The sequence below is a fragment of the Pithys albifrons genome, chromosome 9 (genome assembly GCF_047495875.1).
Source record: "Pithys albifrons albifrons isolate INPA30051 chromosome 9, PitAlb_v1, whole genome shotgun sequence".
In the NCBI taxonomy this organism is placed as follows: domain Eukaryota; kingdom Metazoa; phylum Chordata; class Aves; order Passeriformes; family Thamnophilidae; genus Pithys; species Pithys albifrons.
In genome coordinates this window covers 14416727-14438023 of record NC_092466.1, presented here as the reverse complement: position 1 = coordinate 14438023, position 21297 = coordinate 14416727, and the positions used below count along the sequence as shown (strand labels likewise).

At 56.6% G+C, this 21297-nt stretch overlaps 1 protein-coding gene across 1 annotated transcript; it reads right to left on the bottom strand.

Annotated features, from left to right (window-relative positions):
* Positions 1-18: 18 nt before the first annotated feature.
* Positions 19-20010, bottom strand: SEMA4G (semaphorin 4G). The gene is made up of 17 exons (XM_071563594.1): positions 19215-20010; positions 8516-8756; positions 7187-7335; positions 6587-6649; positions 6411-6509; positions 5153-5246; positions 4816-4929; positions 4457-4623; positions 4141-4310; positions 3833-3977; positions 3533-3755; positions 3331-3446; positions 2841-2992; positions 2571-2632; positions 1208-2474; positions 878-1029; positions 19-795 (listed from the first exon to the last, which is right to left on the bottom strand). Exons 1-15 carry the CDS (start codon positions 19851-19853, stop codon positions 1630-1632), a joined length of 3279 nt encoding a protein of 1092 aa, XP_071419695.1. The 5' UTR covers positions 19854-20010; the 3' UTR covers positions 19-795; positions 878-1029; positions 1208-1629.
* Between the last annotated feature and the right edge of the window lie 1287 nt (positions 20011-21297).

Genomic DNA, 21297 nt, shown 5'->3' with positions numbered 1-21297 from the left:
AGACATCACCATAACATGTCCAGACAGAGCCGTGTTTATTGCTGGGGGGGATGTGGAACTGTGCATGAGGGTTGCCAGACACAGCATGATGCCTCTCCCTTGGGAGAGTGAGGGTGGTCCTTGGGTGTGGCTCATGCCCCCATCCTTGCAGCAAAAACAATAGTGGGGGTGGGATGGGAGAACCCAGGTGTGCAACTCTTGCCTTTTCCCACTAAGCCTCACTCTCCTGGAACAGCAGCCCTGGGCTGCCACCCTCCTCTTGTCTCTCCTGCAGGACTGAGCGCCTGCCAATGTCCTGATCATGGAGGTGCCAGCAAGGCACACAGGGGAGGACACACAACCCAACAAGTCTGTCCCTCCACAGCTTCTCCAGTGTCACCACTCTGCCCCTGGAACATGAACAGCTTTTGTCAATTCAGTCTCTCAGGTTCTTCCAGGAGGTGGCAGAAGCAGAAATAGTTGGGGTGATTTAGGGACCATGGCTGCTCCTGGAAAATGTCATGAACAGGAGGAAGCTCCAGAGGGAGGCAGGCCCTTGTCCAGGGCTCTTCTTCCTCACTGTGTGAGGACATTTCCCTGCCCACAAGTTGTCCCACAGATGACAGAGTTATGCCTGAACCCCAGTTCTCCAACAGCACCACACAGGAGGGCAGAAATACATGCTTGGGGCCACAGGGGCACTGCAGACGTCGGGGGAGTGTGGGTGCTGCATTGGTTCCTTGTCATGCTGTAGGGCACAGTGGCTGCTGCCAGTCCTGCTGCCAGTGCATCTTGCCCGTTGCTGCATCCAGTGCCCTGGGGAGAAGGGGCAGAGCCCTGTCAGGATCAGAAGGCCTGGGGGTGCTGCCTCCCTAAGGCACCCAGCGTGGTATTTCACCTGTGGCCTCTTTGCAGGGGGCACACACCCCTTCACCAGCTGCTCCAGGGCATTCAGGCCATCAGCTCTTCACCATGTCTCTGTCCCTTGCCAAACGATCCTTTCCCAGAGAGGAAACCCTGGGGGGTCAGATGTGGGAGAGCAGGCAGGGGCTGGCAGCCATCGAGGCCAGCCCCCACAATGTGAGATGTGTGTACTGCCCCTCTCCTGCCTGGGAGCAGGCAGGTGGGGAAACCCCCCTGGCCCTGCGCCGGGAAGCGATCTCACACCCTGCGAGAGGCACAGGCACAGTGTGTCAGCCCCCAGCCCACCTCCCAGCTCCTCACCCACCTCTCAGCAGCTGTCCAGTTCCCATGTGCCAAGGGACACCCAGTGGGGCCAGCTGAATCCACATGTCCACAACAGCATCTCTTCCACACCTGGATGAACAGACAGAAACTCTCCCTCCCCCCAGTGTCCACCTTCAGCCTGGTGCCAGCTCCTGTCTTCAGCTTGTGGCCACCGTCAGAGGGTTTTTATATATAAATAGAGCTCCCAAATTTAAATAGATGCTTTTTTCTTTTTTTTTTTTGTTCTGTACAGCAAGTCTCAAAAGTGAGTAAAAGCCAAAGGAACAGCTGAGCCTGGGCCCGGCCCGGCTCTGCCATCCAGGAGGTAGTTTCGTCTGAGTCTTGTAACACTGCTGGCAAAGGGGTGGGAAAAGGGGCTGAAGGGGAGGAGGGTCCTGCTGACAGGACCCCCCTCCCCAGCCCCTACACGGAGCTCTCGTCCAGCTTCTCCACCAGCTGCGTGTGTTTCCGCTTCTCCAGAATCTTACTGAGCTCCTCGGTGAAGGATGCACTGTAAAGTGGGGAGACCAGAGGCTCCTCCTGCTGCTGCAGCAGCATATAGCTGTTGCCGTTCATCTTGCGGAGGACATTGGGCAGAGCCCCCATGCCATTGGTGAGCTCAGCCGGCAGCGGAGGGGGCAGAGGGGGCACAGCAACAGGCAGCTCCTTGACTGGAGAGGTGGCAGCCGTGGGCGCCTCACCAGGGATGATTCGCAGGCAGCCATCAGGGTAGGTGAGCTCTTCTTCCTCCTCCTCGTCCCGGTGGCCCTTGCGCAGGCAGTTGGCCGAGACAGTCTGTAGCTCCACACTGGATGGCCGTGGCTCCCCCAGCACATATTTGCCCTTGCGCTTCTCCAGGCAAGATATGTAGAGGAGGACAGCGCTGAGCACGGCACAGAGCACCACCAAGGTTACAATGGCAGATACGTAAGCCACCTTCATGTCGTTGGCTGTCTGACTGGCAGCATGGGGTGAGGTGGCAGCCGTCGGGCTGCGGGGCAGCTCGGGCAGCACAGTGAGGCTGTAGGCAGCCAGCAGTGTCCGGAGACCCCGCTCCTCCCCATAGCAGTGGTACACACCGCTGTGCTGGGGCAGCGTGTCTGTTACCAGCAGGCCATCCACCCCCACCCGCAGTCGGTCCTGCCCCATGCCCAGCACCTCGCTGCCATTCAGCAGCCACACAGCTCGGGCCAGGTTGGAGCGCTGGTCACAGGGCAGCAGCACGTCATCCCCCTGCAGCACCGTCCGGTTCTTCCATGGCAGGAAGCCTGCAGGGACACACACTACCTCGCACCTGGCCCAGCCACCCTAAGGGAGGCAGGACACCAGCATCCCCATGGTCTCGAGGGGCAGCAGAGACTCACCCCGCCCGGAGATGCTCCGACATCCCTTGTTGCCACTCTGAATGTCCTGCACCAGCCCTGTGCTGCAACGTAGGAGGGGCTTCAGCCATACAGCCTTGGCTGAGCCCACCCTTTATGGGGTCACGGCCACCAGGAGTCCTGCCAGATGCTGGCCAGACCTTTGGAGGTGGATCTGGGGCAACTGTGCCATGGGGTGATGTGCGACAGCATGGGATGGGGCAGGTGGAAGGCTCGTGGGGACCCAGCTGGGGACAGGCAGCCCATCCTTACCTGTCCGTCGTGCCGGTGGTGCGGCAGGCCCTGCCATCCCAGGCGCAGTAGGGGTCCCGGGCAAGGATGCAGTCGTAGCAGGTGGTGTACCTGGTGCAGGTGGCCAGGGGCACCTGCACGATCCCACTGGCTGCCCCCACATACAGGCTCCTCTGATGGGGAAAGGGCTGGCTCAGCATTGATCTGGCATGATGCTACTGGGTTGTGGGGCACTCCATGCTGCCCGAGATCCCCACAGCAGAGCTCTCCCTTGGTGGGGATGCACAAGAAGGGCCCCTAGCTCCCAGGCAGTGCCAATGGGTGCAGCTGGAAAGGAGATGGGGGCCAGGCTGGTCCCTTTCCCCAGGCTGCCCTGCTGCATTCCAGCACATATCCCAAGCTGGGCTGACCCAGAAGACATGTTCACCCAGTCCCCCAAACAGCTCAATGCCAGCTTCGCAGCACAAGCATGCCCTGTATGTGGTGTCCGCCTACTTCTTCCACCCCTCACCTGGGCATGAGAGATCACCAGGCTCTCAATGGGTTGCAGGTCCCTGAACACCTGCACCTCCTCCACGATGTGGATGCCAGAGCCCACCACCACAGCCTTGTGAATCCAGCCATCCCCTGGAGAGCAGAGCAGGGGGTTCAGGAGGGAAGGTGGGGTGTGCCCCCTATCCAGCACAGACTTGGCAAACTCATCCCACACTCACCAGTCCCCATGAAGAGCACATCGTAGGAGTGGCCATCCAGGGCCTGCACTCTGTCCACAGCCAGCTGGCTGTACGCCACACTCTTCTTCACCAGGAGTGGCTCCTCGCTGGCTGGCTTCACCTCCTCAAACATGAGTGGGTGCAGCTTGACAAAGTCCAGCACACTGTTGGGCAAGTCCTGTGAGGAGTTGTAGCCCTTCCTGCGGGAGTGGTCTGTGATGCACTGCTTAGGGGAGATGGGGGTCAGAGGGGAATGTGGCTGCCCTGTGTCACCCCTGCTCTGCACCCCAAGGCACTCACGGAGCCGGGTCGGGGCTCAGGCACTGCACCATCGTAGCGGGACCACTTGCGAGCTGAGTCCTGGTACTCCATGTAGGGGCCCTCAAAGGCGCGCTGCACTGCCGAGATGCTGTAGCGGCACACGGCTGAGGCCTCCATGGTCCTCCTGAGGGGCAGAACCTCACCTGAGCCTGGACAGACACATGGCTGCTCCAACCTAATGCTCCCTCAGGCATGCAGAACCTGCCTGCGCATCCCATCAAGCATCTCTTGTCCCCCCTGTGCTGCAGACTTGTAGCCCAAGTTGTTTTGGCTACTGCCACACTCACCACTGTGCTGAGAGCGTGAAGGCAGCATAAAAGACAGTGCTGGCCCAGCCGCCCCCATCCAGGCTGCAGACACTGCGCAGCACCTCGTAGTAGGGGATGTAGCAGACAAGACGCGCCTTCATGAAGGATGTCCACTTGCGCTGCAGGATCTTCTTCCCCCCTACATCGCTCTAGGAGGGTGCAGGGAGCATTTCTGCACAGGCTGCTGGGAGATGCATTCCCCTCTACCCATGCCTGTTTCCCCCCAAACGGAGGCATGGTGCTCCTGCACCATGAGGAGCAGTGCTCAGCTCCCTGTGGCTGGGAGCATGCCTACCTTGCAGACACGGGCAACCCGGGCCACTCGGGCCACCTGACTCTTGTCAAAGAAGGATGTGGTCTCTTCTCCCGCCCTCTCCGTGAAGAAGTAGTAGATTTTGTCGTCATCACCCACAGGGCTGTCCCGGCTCTCCTGGACCAGCACAGATGCCACGAACTCGGCATCTGGGAACATGGAACAAGAGGTGGAGACTGGGCACCAATCACAGGATAGGGAATCCCCCCCTGCCTCAGTTTCCTCTCACTGCAAACCACACAGGACCCCAGGGCCACTCCTCCCCCCTGTTCCACACTCTCTGAAGGGTCCCATGGCCCATGACGCTGGTCACAGGACTGGGGGGGACAGGAATATCTCACCATTTAGCCAGTGCAGTGGGGACTCCTCTGTCTTCAGCGGCCGCTGGTGCAGGTTCCTTCGAATGTCAGGGAGGCTCCGAAACTCGTAACGTGTGGCCGTGTACAAGCCACCATCTGAGCAGGGCAGGTACTCATCAGCATGGCCCTGGTGACAGCCCCACAGGCCACCAGCATCCCCATTCCCCAGGGAGATGAGGAGGAGAATCAAGTCCTGACTTGCTAGGGCCCCTGCATGCAGGGCTCACCTGGCTGGCACCCTCTTTGGGAGTGTTGGGAATGGGGCCAAGGTCATTGGCATCCCACATTACCCTGCCAGCCCTGGAAAAGTGCCACTTACCCACAATGAGGCCAGTGTAGCCACGGGCAGGATCATATGGGCACTTCTCCTTGCCTTCCTCAAAGCGGGATGGCAACATGAACCTGTTGGCATCCTTGAGAGGGAGAGGGAACCAGGTTAAACAGGGAGGTTCAGACCAGCCTTGCCTACCAGCCTCATGCTCTCTGCAGAGGCTGCTAGCAGGGACAAAGCAATACCCACAGCTGCGCTCTTGTCCAGGGAAGACAATGCCCCCCGGCACCCTCCAGCTGGTCAGAAACCACATCATGGACAGCCAGAGCCCCCAGCCAAGAGCATGGAGAGGGCTCTGGGGGACGGGGAGGCCCGGCACCCCACTTTGATATTGTGTGGGCACTGGGCAGGAGCCAGCCAGCACATCCAGTGTTTCCAGGCTGTGCCTGACTGGCAGATGCTGCTCAGCCGGGCTGGGTCGCCCCAGGTGCTGTCGCTGTCATGGCAGGAGTTATTTTCTTTGGGGTTTGCAGTTCAAAGCATTTCAAATAATGATGAGGCCCTTCCAGCTTGGCAGCTCCTCTGCCTGATTTCCAGTATGTGCGATGGCCAAACCAGACTGGCAGCACAGGCATGGGAACAAGCATGGCCTCTCCAGGGCTCTCTGAATATGCTGGGGACATGGCCCCAAGCCCCTTTGCCCCTCAGCTCAGGGAGGGAGGTGGGCACAGGACAGTTGACTCAAGGAACTACTGAAAAGGGGTCAGAGTTCCACTGCCAGTGAAGAAGGCTGCTCTTGGATGCTTTGCTGTGAGTCACAGCCATGTGGAGACTCCCAGCCTGGCCCAGGAAATGCCTAGGGAGGGGTTTCTGAGTCAGCCTCACCACTGTCACCCTTCCTGGGCATGCTTACGATTGGCCATCAGCCATTCTGCAGCCCCTGCTGTGGGAAGGGACCCTGCACAACAAGCACCATGGACCAGCCAGCTTCAGGGCTGGCACATCCCAGCCTGCTTAGGTCACATGTGCCCCCCATGGCACCAATCCACTCCAAGCCCTGTCACTATGCGGTCAGAGGCCAACTCCAGTGCCAAGGCAGGGACTTCAGGCATCTGCATCCTGGTGGCTGCATCCACAAACCTACTCACTCCAGCCTAGGGGTCATTTGCCCCTGCCACAAGCTGGGGCAGGAGCAGAAAATGAGTGGGGCTGCAGGGTGAGATGGTAGTTGAGGACAGGGGCTGCAGCTCCCCAGGGTGATGGTGGCAGGGGCCAGGTGACAGCTGTGGTGCTGAGTGGTACTCACAATGGCAGCACAGAGTGGGTGGAAGGCATAGGTCCCACAGGCATAGAGGTGGGTGCTGTTCAGCCGCTGCAGAAACCGCACATGGTTGAAGCACTCAGTCTGCGGAGGGGGAGTATAGGCATTACAAACCAGGGAAAGCAACAGCAGCCTCCCCAGCACCCACCCACTCGCTCTACCTTGTTGTTTTTGCCCTTCTGCTGGCAGTCCATTTGCTTCTCCGGAGAGGCTTCCCAGTGGATCTGCAAGGGGAAGAGAGACTGCTACTGTGTGATCCCCACCACTGCATGGTCCCCCTGTCTCTGTAGGCTCCAACCTCTGTCAGAGCCATCAGATGAAATCCTCTTATTTAGAGAGTGGATGGTTGCTCAGAGCAAAAGATGGCACCCTGCACACATCCAACCAACCCTGGGTGACAGCAGTCCCACACCCACACCTTTGGTCAGACACCCCAGAGAACTGCAGGAGCCTAGAGGATTTTGGGGTATCCTTCCCTGCGATCTTTCCCCTGCCCCTTGCTCTACTGGGGTATCCCTGAAGCAGGCAGCTCTGAGTTTGGGGATGTCTCCCACTGCTATCTCCACACTGCCTGGCTGGGAATTAGGACCAGGCACCCACAGGAGATCTGGGGACAGACCTGGAGACATCACCTCCAGGCAAGACCTGAGATGGAGATTGGGAGGATGAGCAGGGATAGCATGGCCACAATTTGGACAGGGCTCAGGCAGCGTGGAACAGGAATGGACAACCAGCCAGTGGCAGGCAGAGGCCAGGCTCACCGTGCGGTGGGAGCCGTCAGCCACGTCACTGGAGTTGAGGGCGAAGATGGCTCCCCTGGCGCCCACGTAGAGGATCCCCCGGTCGTCCTCCAGCAGCAGGGTGCTGTAGTTGAGGGTGTGCGCGTTGAAGCGCCGGACACCTGACAGCTCTGCAAAGGGAACAGGGGTCTGAGAGGGGACCCCGGGGCAGGCATGGCACGAGCCACTGGGAAAAGACAAGAGGATGGAGCTAGAAGTGGGTGAGAGGACACCCACTGAGGTTATCAGGCAGACAGTGCTGGATGCCAGCAGTTACAGCAGGAGGAAAAGAAGAGAGGAGGCTTGGTAGGAGGCAAAAAGCACTAATTCGGCTCAAGCTCACTGCGGAAATTTTTCCCCGCTAATTAAAGCACAGCTCAGGGGTGGGAACTGGAATGTCCATGCCCAGTACAGATCTGCCATGGTGTATGGGAAATTGCTGGAGGAAGCAAAAATATGCCAGCAGTGACCCTGGCTCTGAATCGAGCCCAGCCAGCCCAAAGGGAAGGATAAAAAAACCTGAACCCAAACTGCCATGGAAGAGAAGGACTCCTGCAGTGAGGATAGGGACTCCTGCCCACCAAGCCAAAAAATACATACAATTTGGAGTGCTAAGAAGTATGAGGTGGGATTCAGCCCTGGCCAGGAACCCAAACCAGACTTGGACCCTTCCGTAGCAGGAAGAGAAAACCTCATGAGGCATCTGCAAAGGTAATTACTTCCTCCTACCAAAAAAGGAGGTACTGCCTGGAGAGAAAGGGGAACCCCAGCTGCTAATGAAACTCGCTCCCACCGATTGGTGAGTTGACCTTCACTAGTGAGGTCAATGAAGTTGTGTGGATACCCAAGTGACAATGACACTGCTGAGCTTGCTGACACCACAGAGGCTGGAAGCCAAGAGCCCATTGACCATTAGAGAAAATCATGGAAGAAAGCTTGCTGACTACTTGGGCCATGAGAGCCCAACCCATGTGTGATGCCCAGCTCAGGACACCCTCCAAGGGCTGCTGGGCAGGGCCAGGGTCTGGCCAAGGCTGGCTCCCTGGGCTCCCTGCATATCCTTATCCCACTCTGGCTTTTGGAGAGATGACTTTGTCGTGCTCCACTCCTTGGGGCACCCAGTGCCAGACAGCTATGGGGAACCCAATTTCGGGAGTGCAGGGAATCAGAGGCCCCCTTGTAGCCACCACTCCATGCTGAGCCACCTGCTCCAGCAGAGTGGCAAAGACTAGATGCAGTCACAATGCACCAAGGCCAGTGCCAGCAAGATCCCAAACCTCACTGCTGCCACCAGGACCCACAGACCCTTACCTTCAAAGGTGACTGTTGTTCTGGGGGTGGCATCCAGGTCAGTGGCAGACCGCCGTGATGGGTATCCCACTGCTGCCACCACTGCCATGAAGAGAGTCGTCAGGAGATGTGCCGTACCTCCACTCATCTTCCTGCTCTTTTGGCAAGGGCAGCTGCCCAAGCCACTGCCGCCAGGCCAGCACAGCTGATCCTCGGGACGAACTCTCCAGCTCCCTGGGACAGGGATGGCCACCAAACCCTCCTGAAACACAGAACACTGAGTCAGACACCCTTGCACCTCACAAGCAAGCTAGCTAGGGAAGCAGCCAACTGCAAAGTTGCATGGATGCTTGAACAGGCACAGCCTCAGACTGGGGATAGCTTCAGGGAAAAACAAACCCTCATTTGCCAAAGGGGAAATTAAGGCATGGCACAAGGTGTTGAGCCTGCAGCTAGCACAGGGCATTGAGGGGAGTTTGAGTGGAGTGAGCCTCTGCAGCATTCCCCTGGGAAGCCCTCTGTGCACAGCAGGGGCAGTTGCTTGCTGAGTGCTTGGGTCAGCTGCTCAGAGGCTCATTTTCCTCCAGGTCTCCTTTGGGCTACTCCCTCCTTTGCTTCCAGCCTTCTGCTCCTCCAGCTCCCCCTGACAGAAGGCTATCCTTTGGCAGACCCGGCTGATCCCCCATTGCATTTCACACCCAAATGGCAGGCACATTTGCCCCCAAAAGCAGAGAGTGGAGCTTAGGGCCAAGGTACCCCAACTCCTGCTCCCCAGAGCAGCAGGATGAGCAGTGGTGGGGGTCTCTGTTCCTTCCCAAAACCCCAGCTGGCTGTCTCCTGCCATGCAAGATACTTGTCCCCAGTTTTGTCCCTTCTGAAATGACGAGACTCCTGAGGACAGAGGTATGAGGAAGGATGCTTCAGGCATGCAGTGACACAAGGTGAAGGAAAACCCATGAAGGAACTGTTTGGCATCAAGTCTTTCCAAGTGGAAACAGTTTTTCCCCCGAGTGTTTTCCCATGAGATTTCAGTTTTTCTTTTATCCCAAGCTGCCTTGAAGCTCAGCATCTTCTTCGGCACTCACTTTCACGAACAGCCCCCTAACTCTCCCAGCTGCACTAGGAGCAAAGCCACCAGTTCATCTCACAGGCATTAAGAGACAACTGGCTATCTCTGAGCCAGAGAGCTCCCCAGGAGCAACAAGCACCTATATGTTTGCTTAGGGGCTTACAAATTATCTATCTATCTATCTATCTATCTATCTATCTATCTATCTATCTATCTATCTATCTATCTATCAATCACCTGGCCCTGTAGAGAAGCTGCTCAGACACGCTCGCTGCAGACAATAAGCCTGAAGCAAATATTTTCCTGTATCTCAGGTAGAGGGGAGGTAATACCAGTGTGAAACCAAAGTGAAAAGGGCTTTGGGGCTGAAAAGGAAAAGCGAGAGGCTGAATGTGGATTCAGCCATAGTTCTGAAGCTTGCATCAAAATGCTGATTCCCTCAAGGTGATTCAGACCCAGACCTCACACCTGCACTGACCAATGCCCCAGAGCATTCCAGGAATGAGGCAGGTGGGAGATGTGTCCCCTTGCTCCCTGCTGTCTCACTGCCCTGCCAGGAACCACACGGTGCCCAAAGAGCACCCAAACCTGGGTGCAGGCAAGGTACTGCCTGTGCAACTGAACTCCATGGGGTGCAGATCCCAGAGCATCCTCCTTCCAAATAATTCCTATTTATGGGACAAGCCCTGTCCAGACCGAGGGTCTGCTCATGAACAATGGGCCTGGCATGACAAGGCAAGGCAAGTGAGTGCAGATGAAGCTCAACGAGAAAGCAGTTGCTTTGGTGGCATCCTGTCTAGCATGAGCCAAACCCACCAAGCTTTGTGGGCAAAGCAAATGGCAGGTGTGCCTGGAGCACCAAAGCACCTCATCCAGCCCTATGCTGACACCTCTCCATTCTGCCAGTGGGAGGAGGGCCACCTGCAGGGACCCTTCCCCCAGGCCTCCAGATGGGGACACGAGCCTGGAATCATGAGTAAGCCACAAGAGTTGCTGGACCTGGGATGGGAAAGCAGAGGGGAGCATAAATATTCTTATGACAAGGCAAAGAACAATCGCTAACAAACAAGTAACAGCCCTACATGCTGCCAGACGTCCCTGCCTTATCTGTCCAGGACAAACAATCCCTGAACTTTGCCTGCTGCTTGGCTCCTGATGTGACGGGGATTGGAGCCGGGAGCATGGCTGGGCAGGGAGGCAGGGATGGTGCTTATCACAGGGCAAGCAAGCACTGTGCTGTAAGCCAGCCCCAGGTAACATTTAACCATCGTGAGCACCGAGCCAGCACAAGGAGAGGAAAACAAAAGTAACTCATTAAGCTGGGGGGCCGTGCAGGATTCCTAGCCAGGCAGGGGGCAGCAGCCTCCCATGCTGCCAGGGCTGGGCTCCTCCGCTTTTTCAAGGAAGCACTACACCCATTTCCAAAGACTCCTTTGCCCGAGATCAGATGTAACTTTGTCCTAAAGAACACTTAATCAGTTACGTTGTAAGCACCAGTTAATGTTTTACTGAAAGGGAAGGGCTGTTTCAAGCTTCCCTATTTTTTTTATTTTCAAGTTTTTATTTTTCATACCTAGTACTGGGGAGAAGAAACTAGAAGGAACTGAAACCATCCTTGGCTCCCCTCAGGTCATCACCCTGGGCTGCAGCTTCACCAAACACCCCCAAACTCATCATTTCCCCCTTGTTAGAGTGCAAGTTGTAAGCTCTGGGCGAAGCCAAGGGCCCAGGCAGGAAGCAGAGGAGGTCTCGGTCCATGGAACACACCAGTAGGGCTGGGGGCAGCTGGGTTGCTCAAGTCCAGCAGTCCAATGGGAAATGGGGAAAAGCTGGAAACAGATAGCCACAGAGTTTTCTCTGGGGGAGGGAAACAAAAAGGGACAGAGAGAGGCTTGAAAAACAGCAGCAGCTCCAATGAAGGCAGGGGTTTAAGAGAAAAACTGTCTAGAAAAGCCCAGCCCACTCCAAGGAGTGAGGTCGCAAGCCCCTTGGTACCTCACCTACTTCCCAGCACAGCGGAAGCTGACATAGGACCTGAAATCCGACCCCAGTCTCACCCCGGCCAGCAACACTGAACGAGAAGGATGGTGGAGGCAGGACCCAGACAGAGGGATGACAGACCCACCGACAGGGGCGAAGCCAGGAACCAGCTGTTCTAATCACAACATGTAACATCCACGGAGACAAAAGCCCACCCTCCTACCACTGGCTATCAATACTTCTACAGGATTCAGCCGTACCTCCCAGCAGGGAGCCAGACCTAGGCAACGTCTCTCAGCAGTGGGATGGGTTTGCTGGTCCCTTGGGAATACCAGGAAAGTAGTGGGGCGGCGGGGGCGTGCAGGCGTGGGTGAGCACACAGGGCAGCGAGGGAGCCCTGGTCAGGTCTGACTGGGTTTACTGGGTCATGACGGAAGCTGTGTGAGCATGACTGTGCCGGCATCAGCCTCCCACCGGCAGCCAGCCGGCACAGCACACCCAAACGGGCTGGCCCAGTCAGCACCTCCTTAAAACTCCCATGACCAGCGTCTCTGGAAGAGCAAAAAGCTTTTGATCAGTGAATTTCACAGCGGCAGGTCTCACCAACCTGGATCCAGCCGAAGCAACAGGCCAAAGGGACCAGCTTTGTTACATGCTTTGATGGCCTCTGCACCAGAACTTCTGTGGGCCACGGTAGCCCCTTCCTGCTGTCCCATGGTCCTCAAAGTTCAAGGCAGCAAAACCTGAGAGCAAAAGCAGTCTGCAAGCTGCAGAGCAAGGAAGCTGCACTGTCTCTGGGGCTGGCAAACAAGGAAAGACTCAGATGGGGTCTTATGGGCTGGCCCCTCATGGCTGTTTCCTCAGCAGCACAGCTAAAAATTATGCCAGCTTTTTAATTTCAAAGGAACTTAGAAGAAAGAATGGAAATGCCAGGTGGGAGTAGCACTTCAGCTTACCCCCAGCATCCATTCTGGATGGCAGGACTGATTTGCAGAGTGGGATGAGACTCTTTCCCATCTCACCACTCCCTAAACAGGTTATGGTTGCTCCACCAAGATGCAGAAAAGCCCAAGCAAGCTTCTGGAATGGCTGCTGGACATTTCTCCCCTCTCATGGGCTGCTCCCCTTAGCAATATAGACTAAGCACTGCTCACTTCACAGTGGGAGGCAGAGATTTCTACTGGGTCTCCTCCGGGTTATGGGCTTGCAAAACAGCCTTATCAAAGCCCCATCAGGGACTGCACCAGAAGACACCATTTACACTTGGCTTTTTCATAGTAGCCCAGCCCAGGCACTACAAACCCCATGCAGCTGACTCGACTTTACTCACTGGGGCCAAGCCTGGCACATAACACTGCAGCCCCCTCAGCTTTCCCCACCACTCACTCCCCCTGTCTCATTCCCACTGGCTCTGCACTGTTTTACCCCTCCAGGGACCAACATGAGTTGTCAGGTTCAGCCAAGACAGTCCGACCCATTCCTGGTGTGGGCTGGGGGAAAGGCTCCGAGCTCCAAGGCGTGGGAACAGCCAATGAGTTATGGGAAAGAAGGCATCCAGGGATGAGAGGCAAGCCTGGCACCGGCCTGGCTGCAAGCGCAATGCATTTTGGGCCCCCCTTCCCCGGAGGCGGCAGACCTTGGGTGGGAAATCCTGTGAGATGCAGGAAGAGGAGACAGGATGGAGGTTGCCAGGCAACTTTAATTCAGCCCTTGACGAACTTCCAGCACTTTGCTTATGCTGCAGAGCTCAACCAGCAAATGATAAAACATCAGATCCATCTCAAGCCAATGATGTGCATCTGTCCACCCATCCATTTGAGGAGCTTGCTCATGGCCTCGTGCCTGGGCTGCCCTGGGAGGACATGGGTTCCCCTTGGCAGCATCCCCAAAGGCCAGCCCAAGACGAGCCACTGTTCCCGGCACAGATTTGCAGGGGCAGGATTTGACCCGTGGGACTGGGCTGGCGCTGCTGCACAGATATTTCTCAACCAGCCAGGATTTTTGTCAGCAACAGCGAAAAAAAAAAGTGAACTTGCTGAAAGGCCTCCGGGAAGAGGGGATCCATGCCGGGTTGGGGAGGGAAAGAGCACAGTGACCTTCTGGGAGCCCCTTGCTGGGTTTATTTTAGCTGCTTTCTTTAAACAAAACCGTGCTTGACCCTGAGGTGCTTCAGCAGACACACACTAGAGCTTCCACGATTCAGGAAGCAGATATACATCTCCCTTACCCAAATTTGGGATTTGGGCACAGAGGAGGGGAGGAAGAGCTCCAACATCAGCTCTTCTCACGGAGCATCCTGCCCTGTTCCCAGTGCAAAGCCCCCACGCAGAGCTCAGCCATCATGGAGCCAGGGAGGCAAGCAGCACGTTCCAACAGGCCATGGGAACAGCCTTCGAATTCCCACAGCACAGCCCCCATCTGCCACCAGCAGAGCCCAGGACATCCGGCAGAGAAGAGCACCCAGCTTTGATCTCAGAACGTCACAGCAGGGAGGAGACACAGGAAGGAGCAAAGTGATGGATGGGAGTGAGCCAGAATTGTAGGGGATGTGGGCCAGTTTAAGGGGCACCAGTGCTGATGGGAGCCAGACAGCTAAACAACCCCGAAAAGACAAGCTGATCCACCAGCAATAAAACTAACAACAGCCCAATTTCCAACAGATTCACCCTGCTGGTCCCTAGCACCATCACTTTATCTTCAGCCCCCTGCAGCATTCCTCTGGGGAATGCTGCCTGCCCACAAGGTGCAGGGACCAGTCATGGTGTCCCCCCCTGCATGGCTGCAGGGATCAGGGTGTGTTAGCTTCTCCCAAGCTCCCTGTTTTCACTAATCTCACAAGAACTTGTTCCTCTCCTCCATCAGGTTGAGTCTGATGTGGAGCAGGAGGTTCAAAGAGGCTGCCAGGCAGTGATGGAGTTCACTGCCAAGTCCCCATGACAGGTCTCCAGCCATTCCCATCCAAACCCACCCAAAAAAATCCAACTGAGAAAATAAGGAAAGCTGCTCCAGCCTGTGCCATGGGCTGGCATCACCTGCTTAAAGCCACCTGCTAAACACAGGGACAGCTCTGCTCCAGCTGCTCCTGACATGCCACAAGCAGACGGCAAGAGGACAGTGCCCAGGATGGCAGAACAGAGCACTCCTCCACTGCTCACCCTAATGGAAAACCCACTTATGCCAGTTGTTAGTTGAAACAGTTCTTTGTCTGGCTCCAGAAGCCTTGCTCGGAGCTGCCCCAGGAGGGAAGGGTGCAAGAAGGGGAGGCTGAAGGGCAAATGCTTGCAGCTCAGTGGTGAGACCATGAGCACTAAGGGATGCCACAGCCAGACTAGATGCAGAAACCCTGGACAGAGCAGCAAATCTCCCCTTGCAGAAGCAATTCCCCACATGCTGGAGGCCATTCAGCTTTTGCAAGACAGCAACAAGGACACAGTGCCCATGGCTTTTCTCTCCTTTACAGCCCATATCTCCCGTGTGAAAAACCCATAGCAGCAACCCTGAGCTGACCCTTCAGTACAGGAGCACCCGAGAGCCCAATGGGGAGTTGTGCCGCAACGAGGAAGTGAAACCAGATGCTGCTGAGACTCAAGACTCGGTGGCCTGGCTCTGACTTCACCACTACCAGGACATCTCCACATCCAGGCAATGCAGGAGGCAGAGTATGGCCATGGAGCCCCAGGATGTGCGTTGCAGACCCCTGGGACTCTCACCTCCTCCACAGTGAGAAAGAGGCAGGCTCAGTGCTAACATCATCCCAAACTCCTACATCTTCCATCCTTTCCTGCCTCATTTGCAGCATGACAAGCTTTACCACTTGCCAGGAGCCTGGACAGACAGACAGACAGCCTTCCACATCACAGCATATTCTCCCAGTGAGGGGGCGTCTGCATCCAAGTGGCTCAGTGCTGGATGCAATCTACAATTCAGCCTTCAAAGGCTTTGTGGCTGAAGCAGATTGTCTCCTCAGCAGAAACAGCAAAATAATTGTAGAATTAAATTCCCAGGAACAATTAGAAAGAAAAGGAGAAAAATCCCAACCTTAAATGTAAAAGGACATCTCAAAGCCAGCAGATTTCAGGGGTTTTTGAGGCATCTGAATCCATTTGCTTGTCTCTGTGGCTGCACCGTGTTTCATTTCACTGGCCTCATACAATGAAAGACACGGAGTTAACTTGGGTATTTGTTTAGAGCCGGTTTGTCTTCCAGTTTATTTTTTCCAAAGCCAGGTTTGAGTTTCAAAGATGTTTCTTGCCAATGCCTGGGGTTCCCACCATTGGCGTTGTGTGGGGCTTTCCCAAGGGGAAACAGAGGCTCAGGAATCACATACAACCTGGGTTCCCCTTGGAACAAGGCAAGAGGTGGAGCACAACCCAGCTTCTCTGGCATGAACGTGGGGCTTTCTGCTGCAAGTCTGTCACTCTCCCTTTTATTTATTCCGAAGATAAACTGTTTTCTTTTCCAACATCCAGTAAAACCAGACGACAAGAGCAGTTTTAGGGCTTGCAGCTTCAACCACCTCTTCTTGTTTCCTTTACTTTCCCTCTAACAAAGCTCCAGTTTGGGGTCAAACCCTATTTTGATATTCAACTTTGAGTTTAAAACTGCACAGCACAAAGCAGTAGAATCTGGCCTTTCCCACAGTCATTTGCATACCGCCAGTTTTGCTGCCCCAAAATCAGATCCCCACATTATTTACATGGGCTGGGCTTTGCAACAGGCAAACAAGAGCCTTCCATCTGGAAACGGAGGAGGGATTGTACCTGGAGGGAGCTTTTAAGCAAAAAGAAAAGCAGAACCTGGAGCACACCCTGAATCACCAAGCTGCATTCCGGCCCTCACACCAGTCGGTAACACGGTACCTGAAACCCTTGGCCTCCTTCATCTCCAAACAGAAGAACTCAGGCCCGGAGAGGAAGGAGGGGTGGGTTTGGTGATGACCTTGCTATTGCAAAGCCCTCATGGTTGTAAATCACCAGGAGCTGGTGGCACAGCCAGGCAGAGAGAGATGGCAGCAGCGGTATTTCCTCCTAAAGCACTGGCCAGGCAGGGAGCTCTCACCTTTGACCAGGAACAGGCACCACACCACTGTGGGGGGATGGGGGCTTTCTCAGCAGGGGTATAAAAAGCTCTGGAGGCATCATCCCCTCCACTCCATGAGGCAGAGGGTCCCCTGGAACAGACTTGCCCTGCCCTCCCCTCCAAAACCACTCATCACATGAGCTGCTTCCCAGCAAGTCTAGTCAAGATGCCAAGCAGAGCCGGAGGGCAAGCACAGGGAGGGAAATTCCCCACAGGCGGCCAGGCGAGGCTGGCACCACTCTCCACTGCACCTACTGCTGCCCACCTGTACAGGGTGCCTGCAGAGCCCTCCTTGCCAGCCCTGCTGAGCACACCTGGATGTTTTTTCCCAGTACACAACCTGTCAGATTTGCTGAATAAACCTCCCAGCTCCGGCAAACCCTCTGCATTCCTGGTGGGTAAAGTGGTGAAAGGTTCAAACGGATGTTGGAAAAGGCAGTGGGGGAGAACAAGCCTGCAACACAAAGCCTCATCTGCAGGAACCGAAAGGGTTGTCAGGGTTTGGGGTTTTTTTTCCCCCCCCTCAGGTTGCAACACAGAAACAAAGTCACGATAGGGATCTTTCCTGCTGGGGGGCAGCTCCCTGCCCTTCACCCCTCCGGGCAGAGCAAACCTGGCCAAACCCGAGATGAAGCAGAGATCTGTCCTGTGGGGCACGAATGCAGCATCACCACAGCCATCATGGTCATCCTGCCCAGGTTTGGGGTTCAGCCAGGGGGGGTCCCAACCTGTGCCTGCCGCAGAGGGAGGCAAAGCAGCCAGAGCACACAGTGGCAGGAGAACTAGCACCAAAAATGCCACTATTGTTATTAATAATTTTCCTGCATCTGAGCGAATCTGTACTCCTCATCCATTTTGGGAAGCCTCTTTGTCTTTGGAGACTGTTTTTCTTGGCACCTGAAAAGCCTTTTCATGGTTCCCCCTCCCACTTCATGCTCTCAGTTTTAAAGGCCAGGGCAAGTCACTGGCCCACAAGGGTACTGATGGAGAGCGCAAAGAGAGCCCCAAACCCCAGTGCTGCCTGGGTGCATGGCAGGTCCCTTCTACCCTTGGATTGTCACAGAGATACAGCTCAATCCCAATGCGGAGAAGTCCCCAGCATAAGCTGGTCTGCTTCACCCAGGGGCATCTCCAGCCCCCAAAGCAATGCATGCCAAGGAGATGAATCCCAAGCAGTCAAGGCTCAGACAAGCTACATTCCATGACCACCCATGAAATTACCAAAACGAAGCAGATGGGGACAGGGATTGCACTGCACCACCTGCACCAGTTTAGTACCTTGTTCCAGCTCCCCCCAGGTAATGCTCAGCCTCCCCAAACACTGCCAGCAGTTCCCCTCCCTGCAGACCCCTAATTCCCTCAGCCAGCTGGAGAAGGGAGAGGCAGGATCCAGCCCTCTCCTTCTGGAGCTGGTGCCCTGTCTGCAACTCCCATCATTGCGTTCCCTTATACCCTCAGCACATCCCTCCATCACTCCTACCCAGGTCCCCCAGCCCCATTTCACTCACACCCCAAACCTGTCCCCAGAGAAAGCTCCCTGCACTGCCACCAGAACCAGCATATCCCACCTCCCTTCCCTCTCATCACCCCCAAATTCTCACCTGCATCAGACCTACCCTGAACTCCTCTCCATCCTGCCTCCAAGGCTCTGCTCTCTTGTTTTCCCCCAAGGCATCATTCCCTGGACTTCAACCCCAGCAGGTCAGAGCTCTGCTCCACCTTCTACAGACCCTACCTGCGTGTGCAGCAGTCACAGCGAGCACCCCGGATCCTGCTTCTGGATTCAATACCCAGATCCAGCGCCCCAGATGGTGCCTGTGAACTTAGAACCCAGGCCCAGCACCCAAGCACACAGACCCAGCACCCCAAATACTGCCTGTGGACCCAGATCAAGACCCAGAACCCCAAACCCACTACTGTGAACCAAGACCTTGCCTGTGGACTCAGCACCCAGATCCAGCACTGCAAATGCTGCCTGCAGACCCAGAAGCGGCACCCCAGGCGCTATCAAGAGACCCTGACCCAACACCTCGGATCCAGCACCCCAGATTCTGCCTGTGGACTCAGCACCCTAACCCAGCACCCAAGCACACAGATCCAGCACCACCAATCCTGCTTGCAGAACCCCACTAAGACCCAGCTCTTCAGATCCAACACCCCCAACACTGCCTATGCATTCAGCACCTGGACCCAGCACCCCTAATCCTCCTGTGGATCCAAACCGAGACTCAGCACCTCTGACCCTGCCTGTGTGCGCAGCACCCGTACGCAGCACCCCAGATCCTGTATGCAGATTCAGCACTCCAATCCGCACCCCAAACTCTGCCTGCAGACCAAGACCAGCACCCGAGGCCTTACCAAGGGACTGAACACCCTCACCCAACACCCCAGATCCCTCCTGTGGACTCAGCACCCAGCCCCAGCGTCTTTCCCTGTGTGCGCAACACCCCCATCCAGCAGCGCGATCCAGCTTTCCGGATCCTGCCCTGCAGACGCTGCGCCCAAACCCAGAACCCCCAGCCTGCGGACCAGCACCCCACACCGCACCGACCGTCGCTCGGCTGGCCCCGCTCGCGTGTCCCCGGCACTTGCCTGGTGTGGTGCGGTGGCGCAGCAGGTGCGGACGGTGCGGGCGGCACGGCGTGGCAAGGTACGATGCGGCACTGCACAGCACGGCTCGGCACGGCAGCACGACACGGCACGACACGGCTCGACAGGGCTCGGTCGGCAGCGCAGCCCGGCTGTGCGCGGCCCCGCCGAGCCGGACCGAGCCGAGCCGGACCCCGCACCGCCCCCTGCCGGCCTGGCCCGGCCGCAGCCGCCGCCAGGGGGCCGCCACCAGCGGGAGGAGGAGCAGGAGCAGGAGCAGGAGCAGGAGCAGGAGGAGGGGAGAGGAGCAGGGCTGCCCCTGCCTGCGCTGGGTGCAAGTAGGTGGCAGCACGTCCTTCGGCAGAGGCAGGGACGGGATGCTGCCGTGCAGCCTCCGGGCAGCACCCAACACGTAGGGTGGGCTGGGGGCTCACTCAGCGTGGGTGATTTGGGAGATGCAGCCCTAAAAACGCCTATGTGTAAGCCCTTTGCAAGGCCAGGGAGGCAAAGGGCTGATATTGCAGGCTGCTGACTACGAAAAAGCATGACCAAACATAGATGAGCATCATCCTGCTCTGCCAACACAGCACATGCCACCAATGCCGTCATGCCACAGCCCCCAGCCTTCGCCATCAGTACCATCACATCACAACCCCCCCTTCAGTGTCAGCATACTGCAGCCCCCAGCCAGTGCCATGGCGCTTGCAAAGGTTCCTTGCTCTCCAAAGCCTCCGTGGCATCCTGCACCACACGCCTGGCTCAGGCACCATGCCCCATCTTCTCTCTGTTCTCAGCACATGGCTCCCCATTTACCCATGGTGGAAGCTGGTTTGGAAACACAGGCACGTAATGGTTTCTCTGAAGCCCTGTGTGGAGCCTTTTTATCCTGGGTGGCTTCTGTAGCTCCTCCCCCCAAGCAGGAGCAGCCAGGTTCAGGCCTGTGTTTGCTTACCTTTCGCAAGCTTCCAGCACCTGGCCAACCCTCTCTCCTCATCCCTCAGGGCTGCATCAGGTCTCCCAGAAGCTGTGTAATCAACAGGTTGGATCTAGGGCAGTTGGAAATCAGCTGGAGCAGGAGGTGGGGAGATGCTGTACCTGCACATGCTTGTGGGGTGGTTGGGTGCTGCCAGCCCATGGTTACAAAGCCCTGTGGTGCCCAGTCCCAGCACCATCACCTTTGGATGCTGATTCATCCCCTCCAGTCCACACCAAACCCTCCAAGGGGTGAGATTTCCAGAAAGGGGACAAAGGCCACCCTGACCTCACAGCAGGGCTTAGGGTTGAGCAGGTTGTGCTGAGGTTGCTGAGCATCGACTGGGAAGGAGGGTCAGCCCCAGCTGAGTTGCTCTCACTCCTGGACCCTCTAGGGTCAGTAAGGGTGGCAGGGCCAGGGTGTTTCCACAGAGAACCTGACTAATATGACATTCTCAAGGCCTCTAACTGCCAGAATTCTGCCTCCTAAAAACACTGCCAGTGAGAGGTAGGGTAGCAGAGGTTTGAAACACCCCAGACCTCACACACCAATGGATCTCAGCTGAGGAGGGACCCATCTGGGTGCTCCTACTAATGGGTGGCTCTGTCACCCTTGCACACATTCACCAAGCAACAACCAGTCACCTGTCCCAGCATGATATGCCAAGACCCATTCCATGTCCCCACTCTCAGGGACCCCAGGAAAGCAGAGCAGAGAGGCTACCCACCTCCTCCAATGCTCCCTGCCTTCCTGCCTTCACCTCCTGTATGCTCCAGAGGATAATTACCATTTCCTCCTGTCCTTGGGCAAAACTCCAGCATCTCCTCCATGCCTCGCCTTGCCTCACCGCTCTGCCCGCCCTGCGGAAGTGGGATGCCCATGCACTGGGAGCCAGGCAAGGATGGTGAGGCAGGGATGTTCTTGGTCAGCCTGTCTTACCCAGGGATGGGGGATTTAGGTGCTGCAAGGCAGCTGGTCCCCCACATCCTCTCTGAATCCCATTCTCGACCTTAGCAGAAGTGCAACTGGAGGCTGCAGGGCAAGTCATGGGGCGAACTGGTCCATTAGCACTGGGGAAGGGGGTGCCAGGGCTGAGACAGGGCTCCTGCAGGC